This window comes from Globicephala melas, chromosome 4 (assembly GCF_963455315.2).
Source record: "Globicephala melas chromosome 4, mGloMel1.2, whole genome shotgun sequence".
Lineage (NCBI taxonomy): Eukaryota > Metazoa > Chordata > Mammalia > Artiodactyla > Delphinidae > Globicephala > Globicephala melas.
The window spans coordinates 34,486,050-34,504,701 of record NC_083317.1 but is presented as its reverse complement, the minus strand read 5'-3'; the positions used below and the strand labels follow the sequence as shown (position 1 = coordinate 34,504,701).

Here is an 18,652-nt window from a genome sequence, read left to right as displayed (position 1 = left end):
TATAATGAAATGCCAAAGACCAGGTAGCTTATAAACAATAAAAGTTTATTTCTCACAATTTCTGGAGACTGGGGGTCTGAGATCAGAGTGCCAGCATGGCTGAGAGAGGGACCTTTTCCAGGTCATAGAATTCTAGTGATATCTTTTTGTGGTGGAAGGAGAAAGGGAGCTCAGTGGAGTCTAGTATTTATGAAAGTGCTAATCACTTTCATAAGGGCTCTACCCGCATGACCTAAACACCTTCCAAAGGTCCCACATCCTAAGATCATCATACTGAGGATTAAATTTCAACTTAGGTGGAATAGAATCATCTGTATACTATACATATACTATAAAAATATATACTATATAGCATAATATATACAATATATAGCATATATGTGTGTATAATATATAGTATAACTATAAATAACCCCTGAGAGCTTGTTCAGAGGTTGCAGGATGAACATGTAGTGGGAATAATGAAGGAAGAGTGTAGAGAGGGGATTCCTAACATAGCAACCTGATTTGCCCTATCAATCTGGGTGTCTTGTAGAAAAATTACTTTCACAGTCAATTCTGCATTTTAAGATCTAAAATAGATAATTCAAAGAACATTAATGCTTGGCTTAGGGAAATGTGTTTGTATTATAAAATATATGAATAAACGCATCAGCATAGAACTTCCACACTTTAAAGAGAAGAATAATTTTGTACCATGAAACCAAGTGAAGAAGGGCCAAATAGCTGCCTTGAATTCATCCTGGTTGCTTGTGTGTCTGCTGCAGAGTTGGGCTGGTTAGTTCCCTCCTCAGAATGATGGGAGCCAGAAATTTTAGGTTTATAGTAACTCTCACTTATTGGCTTTTATGTCATTCTTTTCTGAGCACCATCAGAAACGAGTGTGTAATGTAAAAGCTGCCAAACATTGAAAGCTTTAGCCGCCAGACCCTGTACCAAGTGCCTTAACGTACCTCGTTTGAACCTTAAAAGAGCTTTTATGAAACTTGTTATCCTATTTTACAGATGAGGAAACTGAGTCCCGGAGAGATTCAATTGCCTAAATTCATGTTTCTCATAAATGTCCTCATTGGAATTAAAATCCATGCAGCAGGCAGTCATCAAATCCAGTTATTTCCACCTCAAAAATGCCATTCTTTTCTCCATTCCCACTGCATCTGGTCATCTCTCGTTTTTTTTTTTTTTTTTTTTTTTTTGGCCACGCAGTGCGGCTAGTGGGATCTTAGTTCCCCAACCAGGGATCAAAACTGGGCCCTTGGCAGGGAAGGCACAGAGTCCACTGGACCACCAGGGAACTCCCCTGGTTATTTCTTATCTTATACTTTGAATTCCATGTTAGCTTTCCTACCATTCAGCTATTTCCAATATCCAGTGTCTCCTCCACATTGTATTTACCAGAGATACTTTAATAAAAACACATTTGAGCTTTGCATCCCCCTACTTAAAAGTAGCTTAAGGTTTAAAGATTGTAAGGCCCATCCTAATCTAGCTTCATCCTGCCTGTCTCACCTCTTCTCCTTACCACAAGCCCTATTTCATGGCTAAACCAAACTCCTTACTACATCTCACCTTCTCACTCAGCATATTTGCACATCATTCCATTATCTTGGAATCTCTGTCCACATATGAGAATTTGGTCAATGTTTACACTGTATTTCCATGGTATCTGCTTCTAAGCAATACGGGAGAGTGGTAACCAAGGGTGAGGGTGCTAAAATCGAACTGTCTGGGCTAATAGGCCCCACTACTTAATAACTCTCTGTGCCTCAGTTTCCTTACCTATAAAACTGGGACAATAATAGTAACTACTTCAGGGTTGTTGAAAATGAAAGGAATTAATTCATGTGTAATGCTTAGAATAGTACCTGGCAAATAATAAGCCAACATTAAGCTTTTGTTGCTGATTCTACTATGATAATCATGATGGCAGTGATATAACAGTCTTCCCCCAGAAAGGCTAAAGAAATTGCTTATTAATACTGGAGTCAACTCAGAGATTCATGGTCATACCAAAATAAAAGTATTTTGCCTGTAGAGACCTTGGATCCGGTTTGTAGGCTACTATACTTTAGCTACCCTATGGCATTTCTGGTCTCTCCTAAATTCCCAACTAGTTGAAATCCCGCTAGTACTAGGACATACAATTTTCTCCAGACAGTACCTTCAGTATCAGCAATGAATATGCTGGACTACAATTCTGGAGGTGCATCTTTTTGCTGGTTGAATGGATGATGGAGCAAGCTATGCCATGGATTCACTATGGGCTGATGTGAATCAGGCTCCAGACCTAGGCAGGACTCCTAAATGTAGCAGAGGGAAGTTCCCATATCACTTTAAGACACCATAAAGTAAATAAAGGCCCGCAGAGTTAGAAATCTGGTTCCCTCCTCTGTCACATAGCAGACAACAATATAAGAAGTATTGTTTAGACTGAAATACTCGAATTAAGGAAAAGTTTTGCAGACACTGTAATTTTTATGAAGCTGCTACAGATATATTTGGATGTTATTTTTATTTTGATGACTATACTCCTGAAAAGTTAAATGTAAATTGCAGTGTTTCTTAGCAGAGTTTACCACTTAAAGCAACTCTACAGTAAATCATTTTGAATTACATCATAGCTTGTTAGTTTTTATTTATTAGACTATTAATATGCTAGCTTCTCTTCTGCCTTTCTTTTTTATTGAAGTATAACGGACATAACGTTACATTAGTTTCAGATGTACAACACAATGACTCAGTATTTGTATATATTGCAAAATGATCATCCAGTCAGTCCAGTTAAGATCCATCACCCTACATAGTTACAAAAATTTTTTTTTCTGTGATGACAACTCTCAAGATCCTCTCTCCTAGCTAACTTTCAAATATGCAATGCCATATTATCAACTATAGTCACCATGCTGTACATTACATCCCCACATTTTTTAATTTTCATTTTATAACTGGAAATTTATGTCTTTTGACCGTCTTCACCCATTTGCCCAACCCCCCACCCCTACCTCAGGCAACTACTGGTCTGTTCTCTGTCTCCATGCGCTTGTTTTTTGTTTGCTGGTTGGTTGTTGTTGTTGTTTTTAGACTCCACCTATCAGTTAGATCATACGGTATTTGTCTTTTTCTGTGTGACTTATTTCACTTAGCAACTATTTAAAGTAGGACACACTTGTATCAGCTACGGTACTTTCCAACTCAAAGGAGAAACCTGTGGCTTAGAAAAGTGCAACATTAAAGTGGCAAATGTAAGTAAATTTTGGAAAGTAGTGTTTAATTTTTAGGAGAAAAAAAAGAAGCCATAAAATAGAAATCTAACCTGGGAAAAACAATAGGAGCCGGTCTATTAGACCACTAATATCTAAATTTGATTTTCAGAAGGAAGAATGTATAATATGTAGGTGTTATTATTTTATTTCATGTTTAAAGTGTATCAGGTTTCTGATTCTCATCATTATAATGAGAAATAATATCAAATGGGTTCCCAACAAAGTGTCCCAGCCGTACACACACACACACACACACACACACACACACATTTAAATTAAAGATATACATCTAATGGTGGCACATGGATCTGAGAAAGGGATGGGGAAAATGAATAATAAAAGTGATGACTTGAGTTTCTGTAGCACCTGAAGTTTAAAACGTACTTGCCTGATGTGATGAGGTAGAAAGAACTTTGGATTTTAATGAGAAGAACTAAATTTTAATGGTTGCTTTTCTAGTTATTATCCATGTGAGGTTGGGCAAATCCCTTAACTGTCTAGAGTTTTGGATTTCTCATCTGTGAAATGGATATAATAGAGTTCCTTCGAGGATCAAAAAATAATGTACATACAGCCTTTGGAAATTGCAAAGCGTTGTACAGATTTCAGAGATTATAGAAATAGAGATCTCAAAAATTACTCCGAGATTGCAGAGATTATTTCAGAGATGAAATAAGTATGACAGAGATATGTTCTCAGTTTGTGCATGAGGAAAATGAGATGTAGAACAAGGAATGTGTGACCAGGCTACAACTGTGCCCTGGGCTTTTGAGTCCAAATGCTGCTGGTACTGCATGCTAGACTATGCTGTTTCTAAGCCAGGGTTGTGCATCATTTATAGGGCACAGCTATAGTAAATTATAACCTAAACTGATTTCAAAGACTTTAAAGCATACAATTATTGAGTCATCTTAATAAGAAATGCTAATATTACCGGGTGATGTTTATGTTTGTTTTCAAATGCAGGTAATGAATTTGGGCATCCTGAATGGTTAGACTTCCCAAGGAAAGGAAATAATGAGAGCTACCATTATGCAAGAAGGCAGTTTCATTTAACTGATGATGACCTTCTCCGCTATAAGTTCCTAAATAACTTTGACAGGGATATGAATAAATTGGAAGAAAGATGTCATTGGCTTTCAGCTCCACAGGTAAGCTCTTTACTCTAAATGTTATGTTTTAGTCACATGCTTAGAATGGCAATTGATTTAAATCTATATGCAGATCTTTTAAACAGCATTTTATTATTCAGTGTGTAGTGCCCTGTGACATACTTCAGGTTGTCAAAACATGTTACTGAAGTCTCCCCAATAGATAATGAAAATCTTAAACATAATTCCCTGCTTACATTCCTGGTTAGCTTGTCGTTGTTGTTTAAATTTAGTAATTTTTATTTCAATTGGTTAAAATAAATGACAAAAGCTCTGCATGGCATCCACTTTGGAAATTGCTGTGGAAATATCTTAATTGTTTTGACTATTTTTCTTTATATAAATAATTATGCTGTCATAAAGAAACTGCTTTGACAACATGGAGATTTCTTTATTCCTTTTTTTTTCCTTCCTTTACTGGTCTCTAACTTGTCATTTCAATAAATGCCATTATACCTCCATGCTGTTTTGTATTTTTCATGAGCCTGAGTCTCCTCTGGAATTAAAGTCTCAGTTTTCAATAAGTTTTAGAAAATGTAATTAACAGGTTCAGATTTTATAGTGTTTTTTTTTCTCTTGCAAAAATTAGCATATAATATGTGTTACTTATAATCCATTTACTTTTTACTGGTGCTGTTTGAAATTACTGTTGATGTGTTTTTACTTTGGTGTCTCTGATTTTTTTTTTAATGGTTGGACAAAGGTACTTATATTTTCAGTAAGATTGGCTACATGACACAAATGCCCTAATCGCATTTATTAGTAGTGCTGTTTCCAGAAGAGAGAGCAAAATGATGCGCCTTTTCAATAGGAACAATGTTGAATGCCAAAAGGCATGCTGTTTGCTCTAGAGCCTTAGCTCACATTTCTAAATTACCAAGAGTGGCGCTGCTGACGTGCATGGAAATAAGTCCTATCAAAGCTGGGGCTGGAAGAGGGTAGTGTTGAGAAAACAAAGCCTTCTCACTACCTACTGTAAAATGTGGTGTATAAAATAAGAGAGCTTGTAGATGTTGTAATTCCTTTTCAGACTTTCTCTATTATTAGGCAAAAAAAAAAGTATACTGTGAAGGACTCTTGGTTGTTTTTGAATCTGACAAAGTCGTGCAATAATGTAAAGTTTTTCAGAAAACTACAACTTCAGAAATCTGGATATAATAACAATGTTACATCATATTTTGAAAAGTAATTTTATATACCTTACTTCATTAAGGAGTAAAACAAAAGTCTTAAAGAAAATTCACTTATAAGTAGATGTAATACACACACACACACACACACACACACACACAGATGCTTTATGTATAGCACAGGTGCTATATTTTTAGCTAAAACCTAAGCCAAAACCCTAATCCTCTGTCTGTGCTTTGTTTGAAGTTGGCAAGTTGCTGGTGAGCTTTTATACTCCTTAAGCAATTTTTTGAGACTGCTGTTGGCCTAGAGTTTGATAGGGCATGATTGCAACATGTTCAAAAAATATAACATGCTAGAATTTTCATTTTTGGCTTAATAACTAACAAGGCTGTTAATAAAGACAAAAACAACTTTTTTGTAAAGAATTTACTTGTAGCAGCATCTGGGTATTATTTAAATGTATTATGTGTTTTAATTCTTGCAGGCTTATGTTAGTGAACAGCATGAAACCAATAAGATCATTGCTTTTGAGAGAGCAGGCCTTCTTTTCGTTTTCAACTTTCATCCAAGCAACAGCTACACTGATTACCGACTTGGAACGACAGTGCCAGGAAAATATCCTTTTTGTTGCCAATGAATATGACTGTCTGCATTCAGTTTTTTTATTGCATCATAGAGCGTCAGAAAAACTAATGCTGATCCTGGTGATGGTAGCTCTCAGTTTCTTCATCTGAAAAATGAGGGACTTAAAATAGTTGATAAATCTTTGCTTAATTCAGTTACACTAAGTTAACCCTAAACTCCATTCTGGCTCTAAAAAGTATGATTTTTAATATTTTCTTAAGTAATATTTTAATCCAATATGTAGTATAGGATTAATGTACTATTAATATACTATTAATAGTATAAGAGATAATTGTTGTTTCTCTTTATGAAAATATTTTGTAAGTTGCCCCTGAGAATTGTCTCCTTTCCCCTTCTCCACTGAGTGAGCAAGTAGACAGTAGCTATAAAGATAGCTTCCTTCCCCTTTCTTTTTCCCGTCTCCTAAAATACAAGACATAGCTCGCTTTTGTGGGCCTGAATTGGTAAGGAATCAGGGCATGGGAGGTGGAAACAAAGGAAATAATAGGGAAAATGTTTTGATATAGTCTGAACATTCATTTACTCATCCATTCATTCATTTCACAGATATTTACTAAGCATCTATCTATTGAACACCTGCATGCCAGCCCTGTGCTAGGTGCTGGAAGTACAGGAATTTTCCTGGCAGATTCAGTCACTGACCTCATTGAGCTTTTAAACTAGTGAAGAAGACAAACATTAATAATTGTAAGTGTGATCATTGTGACAAAGTGAAACCTGCTGTGTATTTTAAAGAGATTATGGCTTACCCAATCCATGGAAAAAAGTGACAGATTCAGGATCTAGCAACAAACCAGCACAGATTTTTAAACAGGCAGTAGAAATAATGTGTTCTTCCCCTGAAGCCCTAACAATGATTAATGTCAGCCACCTGAGTGAGATGCCGCATGCCAACATGAAGTCCTACGTGTCAGGGTGTCTCTAGCTACAGTAAGAGAAACCCCCTTTTTGACTGGCTCAAACAATAAGGAAAATGCATTTTGCCAAACAATGAAAGCCCTGAGGTAGGGGGACCCCAGCACTGTGACAATATCATCAAGTTCCCTGGTCCATTGGCCTTTCTGCTTTTAACTTTCAGGGTGCCAGCAGTGTCCAAAGGCTGGCACCTGGTAGAGTTGCAAGACAACAGCCATGGTTCCAAATGTCACCTTCAGACACAACAATGGCACCTGGTAGAGTTGCAAGACAACAGCCATGGTTCCAAATGTCACCTTCAGACACAACAAAAGGCAAATAGATTTGTGTCTTTTTTCAAGAATGAAGTCACTTTAGCAAATTTCCTTTTGTATCCCATTGACCAGAATTCAGTCACATATCCCCAGAGAGGTGTCTAGGGAGGAGAATGCTATCATCATTAGTAGCTTAATCAGGAATTACCCCTGAGTCTCCAGGAAGTGGCCTCCTTGGTGAAGTGGCTGCCCAGACAGAATGTTTCTTGGCAGTTAGGAGTAAAGGGCCATACTGTCTGGTAAGTAGCCTGTGGCATCTGTGCTGCTCAGTGACATTGAGGGTCGTGAAAGATGTTCCCTGTCTTCTACCCCAACCCTCCCAGATCACCATCCCACAGGACATCAGAGCATTTGGGAGGGAAGGCTATTGCTGTGACTAATAGCCTAAATGTGCCCCCCAGTTAATACAGAGAATGCTCAGATAATGGAAATCAGTGTAATGAGGTTGTCTGCACTAAAGAAGAGCTGTACTATTCAGGAGGCAAATGTTCTCACCATCTCCATGAAGAAATGCAAACAGATGCTAGACATGTAGCAACTCATACATAAGCCTTCTCAGCTACAAACTGCTAAAAGTAATACCCCTAGACTAAATCCTGCTATATCTAATAATGTCATATAATCAAGACATAATTTTGATTTTTATCAGATCAGAATGCAATTACAGAACACTTGTGATCTATTGCAGTGTTTGTTAGTTAAGTACTGCCCTTGACCCTAAGTGGGGAAGAAGAGATGTACAAAACCAATTTAGGATGTAAGGCATAATGCAGTAAAGGGGATGGGGCAGGAATGTTCCACAAACTTATCCTCATGTTTAACAGAGGATAAGTAAAAGAAAAATAAATAAATATGAGAGAGAGAGAGAGAAAGAAACAGAGATTGATTAATTGATTGATTGAAAAGAAAAAGACTTTTAAGCCTGGATCGGGGAGGAGAGAGAGAGAGATGATTGGTGGACTGATGGATTGATTAAGAAAAGACCTTTAAGCCTGGACCTTGAGAAATGGATAAAATTGTAGAAAAAATTGAGGAAGGCCGTTCAAGCTGTTGGAAATCAGAGACTATCCTTAGATAATGGATAGTACCATAGATTAACTGGAGAATGAGGACCAGAAGGAAAAGTACTCAGAGATAAAACTGAAAAGACAGATTGCCATCACATAATAGAATATTTTAATGCCTTATTAATTAGTTTAGGCTTTTTTTCTATAGTTTCATAGTGAGTCACTGAAGGGTTTGGGCTAGGGAGCTACTTGATAAGAATGTATGCATTTGGAAAAGTTCTCATGTACCCAGGGTGTTAGAGAGCTTTCATGAGGAGAGAGGTTGGAAGTACAGGTATCAATTATGAAAAATTGAAGTACACGTAAAAGAGAATTAGGGTATGAACTAAAGTAATGTCCATAGGATAGAAAGAGGTATATGAAGCACTTTCTTGCAGTGAAAGGACTCAGCAATTGTTTGGACACGGGGTGTAGAAAAGAAGATACAAGGTTTCACTTTGAAGAGTGAGAAGAATGGTAGTAGCATTATTACTGAGGATAGCAAAGCAAGGAGGAGGAGTAACCAGTTTGGGGAATAGAAAATATGAATTTAATTTAGCATCATTGACAAATGGAAATACATGGAATTTCAGTGATGATGTCTAGGAGAAAAATCTTGGCTCAAGCTACATTGATCCCCTATCTGAAGTCTGTGTAATTTAACAATATTATTAAATGAAAATATATATAATAACATAGTATATTTTACTAAGTAAAATCCACCCCCAAAGTTAATTTTGTTTAATGGTACAAAGTTACACTGTACATGAAAGCCTAGTTTGGTTTTGGTAAACCTTGCCACAAATTGAATCTTTCGAAATTTAGCCATTTGTTTAAATGCCCATAGGCACCTGTTATACAGAAAATTTCTATACTGATAAATACTGAATGCTTTATATTAATGACTCATTTCAGAAAATGTACTCAATAAATGTTGTAATGATATACAGGTCTTGGAAAATTGGGCCATATCTTTATAGAAGTCATAGTTACAGCCTTAGTCATCTGTTGCGTCTCTAAGAGAACCTTGAAGAAATATTGTTTGGTTCTTTTACTACAAGGATTTTGTCTTCTACAGACTTGTGCCCACTTGGACCTTATTTACTCTTGCTGCCTTTCTCATTCCTGTCTTTCTGTAAACAAGCTGTAACTAATTCCCATATGTTATTGCTTCCTCCAAGGACATCTGCATTTTAATAACAGTCTCTTTGAATACTCAAAAGTATGGAAGACCTAATGGACTAGATATCTAGTAGAATAATTTTTTTTATAATGAGGATTTTTTTTTTGAGGAAAGGAAGGCAGGAGAGCATTTCCAACATACCTTAAACCATATTTTCTAATTAGCTATATTACTACTGCCAGCCCTAACTCCTAGCTTGAAATCATAAAAACTTCCGGTTTTTGAAATGCTTTATACTCCAATGACCCAGTTCGGTGCAGAAATCCCACCTATATACTCCTTCACAAATCATAGCAGTCATTAGAACACTTTCCATCTTAGGAATCTCACTATTTCACAAGGTAAACAATTCAAGTTTGTTTGTTTGTTTTTAATATAGCCTTAAATGTAAGTGCATTAATTCTGTACTCTGGGGCCAATGCCTGTTCTATATGCCAGCTATTCAAATCAAAAAGGCATTTAACTTGTTCCTCACAGTACCACCTCTCCTTAGTCTACCCTCTTCCAGACCAAATATACCTCTGGTTTCTTTAATAGATTCTTGTGATACTTTCCAGACCTGTTACCATCATGTCTCTCTTATCAAAATCCACCGAGCATTGTTCACACTCCTCTTCATTGTGTCTCCAGAACTAACAGCAGAATATTCCAGATATGGTCTGGCAAGTATGATATTGAGTGCCCCATTACCTCCTCTTATCTTGAGACTGCTGTCTCATTAATGGAGTTAAAGTTACATCAGCTTTTCTGGCAGCCATCACATTTTTCACTCATACTGTATTCACTTTCAAATAAAAAGCTTTAGCTTTTCTTTATGTGTACTTGTATTATGTCCTATCTCCCTTATTCTTTATTTATTCAGCTACTTTAACTAAAATCCCAAATTTAACATTGAAAATAAAAAACATTATTTTTTGTCTCTAAACTATTAATAGAGAAGATAAAAGAGCACGAGAGTATTAATGTTATGATCATACCATCTCCCCTAAGCAATAGATAGATCGCTTCTTTCAGATTCTTGTTGTTTCTAGCTTAGCTTTAACAGTCCTTTTTACTATCCTTAGCATTTTACAAGTCTCATTTCTTTTTGGTCTTTCATCTTTCTGACTTTGTTCTTATACCTTTAAACAACATTGTAGTTCAGCATTATAGAATCATTTCAGGTATAGAAAGTACGAAAACATTGGGATTTCTATGCTGTAGTTTCTGACTTTACCAAAGTGTTCTTCTATGACACTGGTATTTCCAACTACTGAGCCAGTGAATTGAATACAGATTTTTCTCTGTGAAGGATCCACAGAGGCAAGATTGGATGTATTAATCAAGTCAGGAAATTCATCAAATTTTTAATTCCCAGAAAAGCAGGATTTGGTACCAGAACAAATTTAAAGTTTCTAAAGAAGTCATTTGAACTTCCTCTGTCACTATGAAATATAAACCTGCAATAGGCAGCATGTCTGAATTCTTGCGCAGTTCCATTTTTTTAACCTGTGTATCCTGTATATCAAATAGCAAGACATCAACTTTCACTCAGATCTGTGTAGCATATGTGCTGACTGTCTTCCCAAGAAACTGTTGTAAGGGGAGCTATTTTGGGGGCAATGCCAGGCAGAATAGAAGCAACACTTTAAGGATGCTTTTAGCTGTCACTTCAAAATAAGATGATAAATTTGGAAAGCTGAGAGGGTTGTCTGCTTTGTATTACTAAGGTTTTGAACCTGGTCTTCACGGTGATTGCTAAAGGACATCGTATTATTTCTACAAAAGGAATCTGTAGCCATATTCTAGAAAACAAGAAATAGCAACAATAAAAACCCTTTGCCTGGGCACTGTCTCCCATTTGTCTTTTTAGCCACTAATCTGCAGTGTAATAATCACCAGCGTTCTTTCCTACAGTGGATAGCAATGTGGGTGATGCAGAACTGAGACCCAATGTACTGGCAGGTTACATGCTCAGGAAGATAAAATGCATTCTCCTGATGTGGTGTATTTGCTTATGATTTTACATTGTTTAGCTGGAGAGAAAGCAAGAAACATAATGCCCTTTATAGTATCAGAATCATTATTGTATTTCTGTGGTCACATTTCTTCACTTAGACCGTTATCAAATCAGCATTGAATCAAAAGGAAAATTGCTAAGCCCCTAAGGACAAACTACTCTTTCTAATCCATTTTGAATAAAACAAATGATGCTGCCTCATTTTGAGTGACGTAGGGGAGAGCATGGGTGAAGGGTCCCTCTTTTGAGGACCTTCTGTTTGCTAGCCATTTTTATTAAGTATGTAGCTTAACATTCCCAGGTGCCCCGTAAGGTGGGTTGTATTAGATTCATGTGACAGATCAGGAAACTAGGCCTTTAAGTAACTATTCAACTTCCCTCCAGCACAGGCTGGTGAAGGTTGAGCAGTGTGTTACAAAGCCCATGTTCTTTCTATTAGACCACGGTGCCCCTTTCTGCCATTCATGGGTGCGTACATTTAGTTGCTGGTGGTAGCAATAGTGGTATTAGAGATGATGACTTATTTCTGTAATGTTCAAAAGGATTTTGCTGTAGTTCTGGGAAAATAGGTAGCATGAGAAAATTATACACAATTTCATGGCACAGACTTCAGTCTCGTCAGGTTCCCTCAGTACCTCACCATCACGCTCTACAAATTTTTCCCCACATATTCTTCCTCGTGACCCCTGTCACCATCATCCAAAAGAAAAAACTAAAAAATAATTTTTTTTTAAAGCAAAACATGAAATAATTGCTTCAGGTCAATTATTGTGATTTCTCTGCATTCTGGAGAATATAAATGTGCCGTAGTTCTTTGCTCAAAGTGAAACCTTCTGATGCTTCACATCAATTAAGTTTACTGTAAAATATTTATGTGAATGTTAAGCCCTCACAGCTCATTTATAAGGTATGTGTCTTGGTATGTACAGATTCTTATCACTCTGAGAGCGTAAACAACACTAGTAACAAACGTTTTCAAATTATTTGTCAGCATGCTTTTGAGGTGGGGTGAGAATAATAGTGTTATTACAGCCCCCTTTCCAAATGGCTTTTCAGACTCTTACGATATTGAAATGTTAAGAGGAATCGTCATAAATTATGGCTTGTGAAGAATATGTGAATCCAGGCCAAAAATATTTAAAGCTAAGGGAACAGATGAGTAAATAGTTGGATTTGACTCAAGATCTTTGCAATATTTTCATTAAACTGCTGAAAGATGTACTTTTTAAAATGTAAATTCAGACACTGACATTTGCAACCTGCACACAGAGTTTCTTATGAGCATATAAGGTCACTTGGATGATTCACTGAAGTGTGATCGCCGAAGGCAGAGATGTTGTTGTGAGTTGCTTAGTTTACAGAAGCCTTTGAAGCGTGGTTATGTAACAGTCTGTGTTTGTTAGAATCTAGGCTTTATGCAGCAAATAAAAACAAAGGACTTAATTTAGGATTAGCTAGTTGCCACATTCTATCAAGATTTTATATGTAAAGGTTAATTTCTGGACTAAAAATGTAGAGCTTAACTTTTTAGTTTTCCAGGCTTAGATATTTTGGTAAAAAATTAAAGGAAGAAAAAAAAAACAAGTCCAAGGGTTTCTCATAAAAGATCTACATAGTGACTTTGAACAGATGCAAGCATGTTTCTTTTCCTCATGCGCATATGTGTGAGAGAGAGAGAGCACAAAAGCGCTTTTACTCTGTGTCCATTTAGTGATGAAGCTCTTTTTATGCAAATGGGGACAGGTAATCCTACTAACAATTTTATATTTAATGTAAGTCCTCCTTTTGTTTCTGTAGCTTCAAAATGGATGTACACTCATGACCTTGGTTAGCCTTCTTTAGTTTCAAGGTGAAAGTAATACTTTTAAACATTACCTCATTACCTAGAGGTACTTTTGGTAATTTTTCATTGTTAAACACTGTCCAAAAACCCCTGTGATGTAATGATAATGACAAACGTGTACCCCCCACCTCCACTGGCAATAAAGAGCCTATGATTTAGCTTCATTTTCTACTCAGGAATTTGAGATGAATCACAAAGTAAGGAAAATATTTTGCAACTGCTGTAACACTTTTAGATTGGTTTAATATATATTCATAAGACTATAGGTAGTAATGAATAATGAGTGGGCCCTTACTACACACAAACGTTTTTAGTTTTTTTTTTTTAATAGCTGAGTGCTATTCAGTGTCATTCAACAGCATTTCTGATTTTGGTTCATAGCTCAGTTGCTCAGTGATAGTCTCCTCTGGTTCCAGAAATTCATCTAACAATAGCTCAGTCAAGATTTCTCTCCTGTATTTCTTGTCTTTCTGGGAAAAACAGAAATCAGAAATATTATTGTATGCTATAAAAACAGGACATTCTCACCTACTAGTTGTGTCATTAATGGGAGGAAAACATTTGTTCCTAGCATAAGTATTTTTACCAATTTGTGAAAAGAGGTACTATTATATGGCAATTGACTCCAAGATACATGGTAAGACTGTCTTTCGTATATTAACAATTATATCTTTACTTGGAATATATTAGGTAAACAAAAGCTAAATTATTGATTGATGGATGGATGGATGTATGGATGGATGGCTGGATAGATGGAGGATACAGTTTCCTAATGGTGGAAGAGCCCTTAAAGTTGTTCAAAATTAAGTAATTAAAACACAAAGATTTCTATAATCTATTGCTTTTCCCTTAGAGCAGATGTTTAATTAAATGGTAGAAAGGAAAAATTGATAAAATATTATCAATAACATACATCATGATTTTGTAGAATTTAAAATTGTGGAATCTGCTGTCAGAATACTTGCTGAACAGACTTTCATAATAAGACCTACCATCTATTTACAAACATATGCTTTGCATGCTGCAAGCACTTTACATTCACTGTCTCATTTAGTAAACTTTTTCCTTTCCTAGGGAATAGCATTGCAAACTGTAGAGGAAGGAAAAATCCACAATGAAAACACTGGCCTGCAAGATTTCATATCTAAACTTTCTTTTTAAATTGTCCTTTATTTAATTAGTCCAGAACGGATTTTTCTCTTTTATTTTGAAAAATAAATTATACATATCACCTTTATATCTGATGCCAGCTTTTTTAAAATAGATCATTCAGTATCTAAAATAAATTTCTAATATATTGAATGTTAAATTACTTTTTCCTTCTGCATCTCTGTAGAAATTAGCCCACCCCCCCCCCTTTTATTTTTTTTTTCAGTGAACATCTCCTGCCTACGAGAAAGCTGTTTGGATCTTCTATAAGTGAGATATTTTTATTTTCATCATTTTCTGTTAAGCTGTTCTAACTCTCACAGAATCTCACAGGGTCAAATTGAGGGCTCAGTGTTTCATCTATATTTGAAAATGGTACCTGAATATTCCAGAAGATTTCTTAAAATTAAGCCATTATCTAATTACTGGTTCATTATAAATGTTTAAGGGCTCTTAAGGATATATGGGTGCTACAACCAAAAGAAAGTTGTGTCTCTCCAGAGAAAAGTGGAAAAAGTAAAGCCATGAACAATGTGTTCTTGGAAACAGTGGTTTCAGTTATAACCATGTGTAAGAACCATCTCTAATTCTATTAATGTGGTATCTCTTATCCTAAATGATGGCAAAATGCCTAATTAATCCCTATTTTATTTGTGAAATTTATCTGTGGAACTAATTAATCCTTTCGGTAGTTACATGATACCAACTGTTGAATAAGGAAAGCATTCTTTATTATGTTATTAAGTAAAATTATTTAATATATAACTTAAGTGCAGTCATATTACCTTTTATTGGCACACAATTAACATTTATGATAGGAACATTAATTTAAACAGAAGATTATTTTCTTTGTCTGTAAAATTATAACCATTACTGTAATTTTTTCCCCATAAGCTCTTTATTACTTAGGGAAATAGTCAATTTCACTCTACTACCTTCCCTTCTAATGCTCTTCCTTTTTGTTCAGCCTAAGGAAAACAAAAGGAAAATAAGTTTCTCTGTGGTAGCATTCTTTTCTGATTCTGAAACATTCCTTTCTTCAGTTTGTTCTCTTACCCTAACATTCTTATCTCACAAAGGCTCATGTAACTTGTATGGCAGTAGGTATTTCTGGGTCTTATATTTGTAAACATTGAGAAATTTGCTCTTTTTCCTAGGATAGTGGTTAAGAGCATTAGCTCTGGAATAAGACCATCTGAGAGTTCAAGTTCCATCTCTTCCACTTACTCATGAAAGAAATTTCTTTGTTTCCTAGTTTTATCATTTTTAAAACACGTACTTGTAGAATTATTGTCAGAATTAAATGAATTGATGGCATGTGAAAGGCTTGGCAACAGTGTCCAGCACATACTATAAGTTCAGTACCTGTTAGCTGCGATGGTCATAAAGTCTTCTGCTCCCTGCTTTATCTTTTCCTCATTCTTGTGCCATTGGCCCACCTTTCTTCCTTACCTCCACTTTCTCCACATGCTGCACCACTATCTTGATTCCCCTTTCTTCTCTAATCACTCTTTGTGTTGTCTTTTTTCCCCTCAGATCCAAACCCAATCATTTATTCTTTTTTCTTGCTCTTTTCCCTTAAAGAACTCACACATGCTCATAACTTCAACTGTAGCTCTGTGAAGATGATCCCTAATTGCCCCTTCTACCATGGTCTTCCCCTATTCACTAAGTGAAATTTTGTGATGTTTAATGACTGTTCGGAAATACTGAGCAGTCTGGAATCATAGCTTTTTGAAAGATAGAAGAACTGTAGCATGACCTGGTTCTATTCAATTAAATAGAATTGGTTGGATCAGATGTATTTTAGAGATGGTTTCCAAATTAGTACCAAAAGTTAAATTGCATAACACTTGACAGTGTATGAATACTTTTATTTATATTGACTCATCTTGCCCTCACATCATCTTAGTGATGGGGTCAGGCAAGTATTTTTATCCTCAAATTAAATATAAGCATTAGAAAGATTTATAACTTTCACAAGATCATATTCTTAGTAAGTGAATAAATGTGATTTAAGTCTAGTTCCTGTAAGTTCAGCACAGTTTTTTACTTGGGCACCAGATAATTCACCTTTTGTTGCCCTGTAGAAACACCATTAAAATAAGTAAAGTGTGTCTCACTAACTACTTATAATTTTATTTGTTTTCTCTGCTTCTCTTTGTAGAAGTTAATGGTGTCTCTGACTAAATGTCATTTTTTGCAGTGTTACACTGTCCTAGTTTCTGACACAAACACAGATCAATTTAGCTGGAGTATTTTTAAAATAAACATATTCACTTTAAAGGGATAAAATGATTTTTTAAGGAAAAAGATGACTGCTCAAATATTTGTTAAACCAGGATATAAATCTAAGTATATTTCAGCTTCAAGTGCAGATTGGGAAAGTGTCATGCTAGGTGCTGAAGGATGTTAGAGGATAAAGAGTCTGGGGACTAAAAATCCCATAGAATAAAGAACACTTTACAAAGAGGTGAAAGAGAAGCGTCCTGCTATCATCAGCTTTCTTTCATTTAATTGTATATATTTCCTTTTCTTGCCTTAATAATTTCGAATGTAGGAAATTTATTCCTGGTGATATTTTGTTTGTTGACAGCTTCAGACAACTTACCTAAGGGATATACAGAATTGTCTTGCTGGATTTGGTTAACTCTTTCATGACCATAGTAGTCACATCACTTTGGAATTTTAATAATATTTGGATAGTCTAAATAAAACTCAACATTTGTGAAATAACTATAAAAATAAATAATTAAGTCTACATAGAATTTGATCCAAAATGTGCCAGAATTTTTGCTCATTTCAATTATGTAAATCATCTTTATATTTGACTATCATAGCCAAAACATTGGTTCATTTTGTTTTGAATTGTACAAAAATGCACTTTTCAGAAATAACTTAGCAGCTTTACTCTTTTCTTGTGTAATTCTTTTCCACATCTACCTAGTAAGATTAAACCAATATGATTGTTTTCAAGATAATTGCAAACTACTATACTAGATTTATTATACCCCTGGAAAAAATATATATTAGCAATCACATGTGTATGTGTGTTTAAAGCTCTCTCACTCAATTTTTTTGGTGCCTGTGGAGAAATGTTTACTTTGAATCTTTTTCCTCACAATCATCAACCTAGGTAAAGTTTTGATGGTTACTGACTGTGTGCCCAGAAGTGCTCAGGAATGACTGGGAGTAATGATGCATGTGCGCGCGCACACACACACACACACACACACACACACACATACACACATACTCCTGTAAGCTTTACTTGACAGTTTCTCAAGGAAAGCTAGCTCAGCCCCTTCTCATTTACCTTTCTGAAGCACTGAGTAAGCCCTAAAGTATCAGATTTTCTATTTGGTCTTAAAAGTTAAAAGAGAAAGAAGAATATAGACTATACATTACTCCTAATAAATTTTGACTTCAAATAAAGAAAAAGGGTGTTTCTACTACCAACACTAAAAGAGTAAGCTTTCAAATGTTTAAGTATTTTAATGTTCATTTACTTTGCAGACTTTAACTGGCAGATGGTGGTAGAGTGTAGAAAATATTATACCTAAGTGCATATCCTGGCCTTGCCAAATTATGTATAAAATCATATATATATGATTTTTCACAGTCATTTTGATGTTCAATGCTTAACTTCAGTCATCTGTATAAAGAAGGCTAAGCAGTCAAGTTGAAAATACAAGTCTTTGAGTATATGTCGACTTTAGTAAACATGTAATCATTTATCCACTTCAACTAAGAATTATATAAAATGTCTGTCTCCAGGGCTCATACCAATCAGAGTTATTCACTTGAGAATTAATTGCTTCAAGCTGACATGCATCTGTTTAACTGTTGTGACTGTTCCAGAAAGAAGGAAAAAAATCTTTTAAAATGTCCAAGTAAAACTTTATAGATAATGAAATGGGATTGTGTTAGACGTTACATTGTACGGATCTGGAATATTAACTCTATAAAATGAGGGAAGAAAATCAAGGTTGTTCTTTTATGACTAAAGT

General features: G+C 35.5%; 1 protein-coding gene across 2 annotated transcripts in view; it reads left to right on the top strand.

Annotated features, from left to right (window-relative positions):
* GBE1 (1,4-alpha-glucan branching enzyme 1) overlaps nt 1-18,652 on the top strand; it is a 290,841-nt gene that overhangs the window by 246,071 nt on the left and 26,118 nt on the right. For both annotated transcript variants that reach the window (XR_009563687.2, XM_030860958.3), the window contains exons 13-14: nt 4,230-4,414; nt 6,033-6,163. Coding sequence is in view for 1 of the 2 variants with exons in the window: in XM_030860958.3 (XP_030716818.1) it covers nt 4,230-4,414; nt 6,033-6,163 (316 nt within the window). In the remaining variant the exon portion in view is untranslated. The remainder of the gene's footprint in view (nt 1-4,229; nt 4,415-6,032; nt 6,164-18,652) is intronic.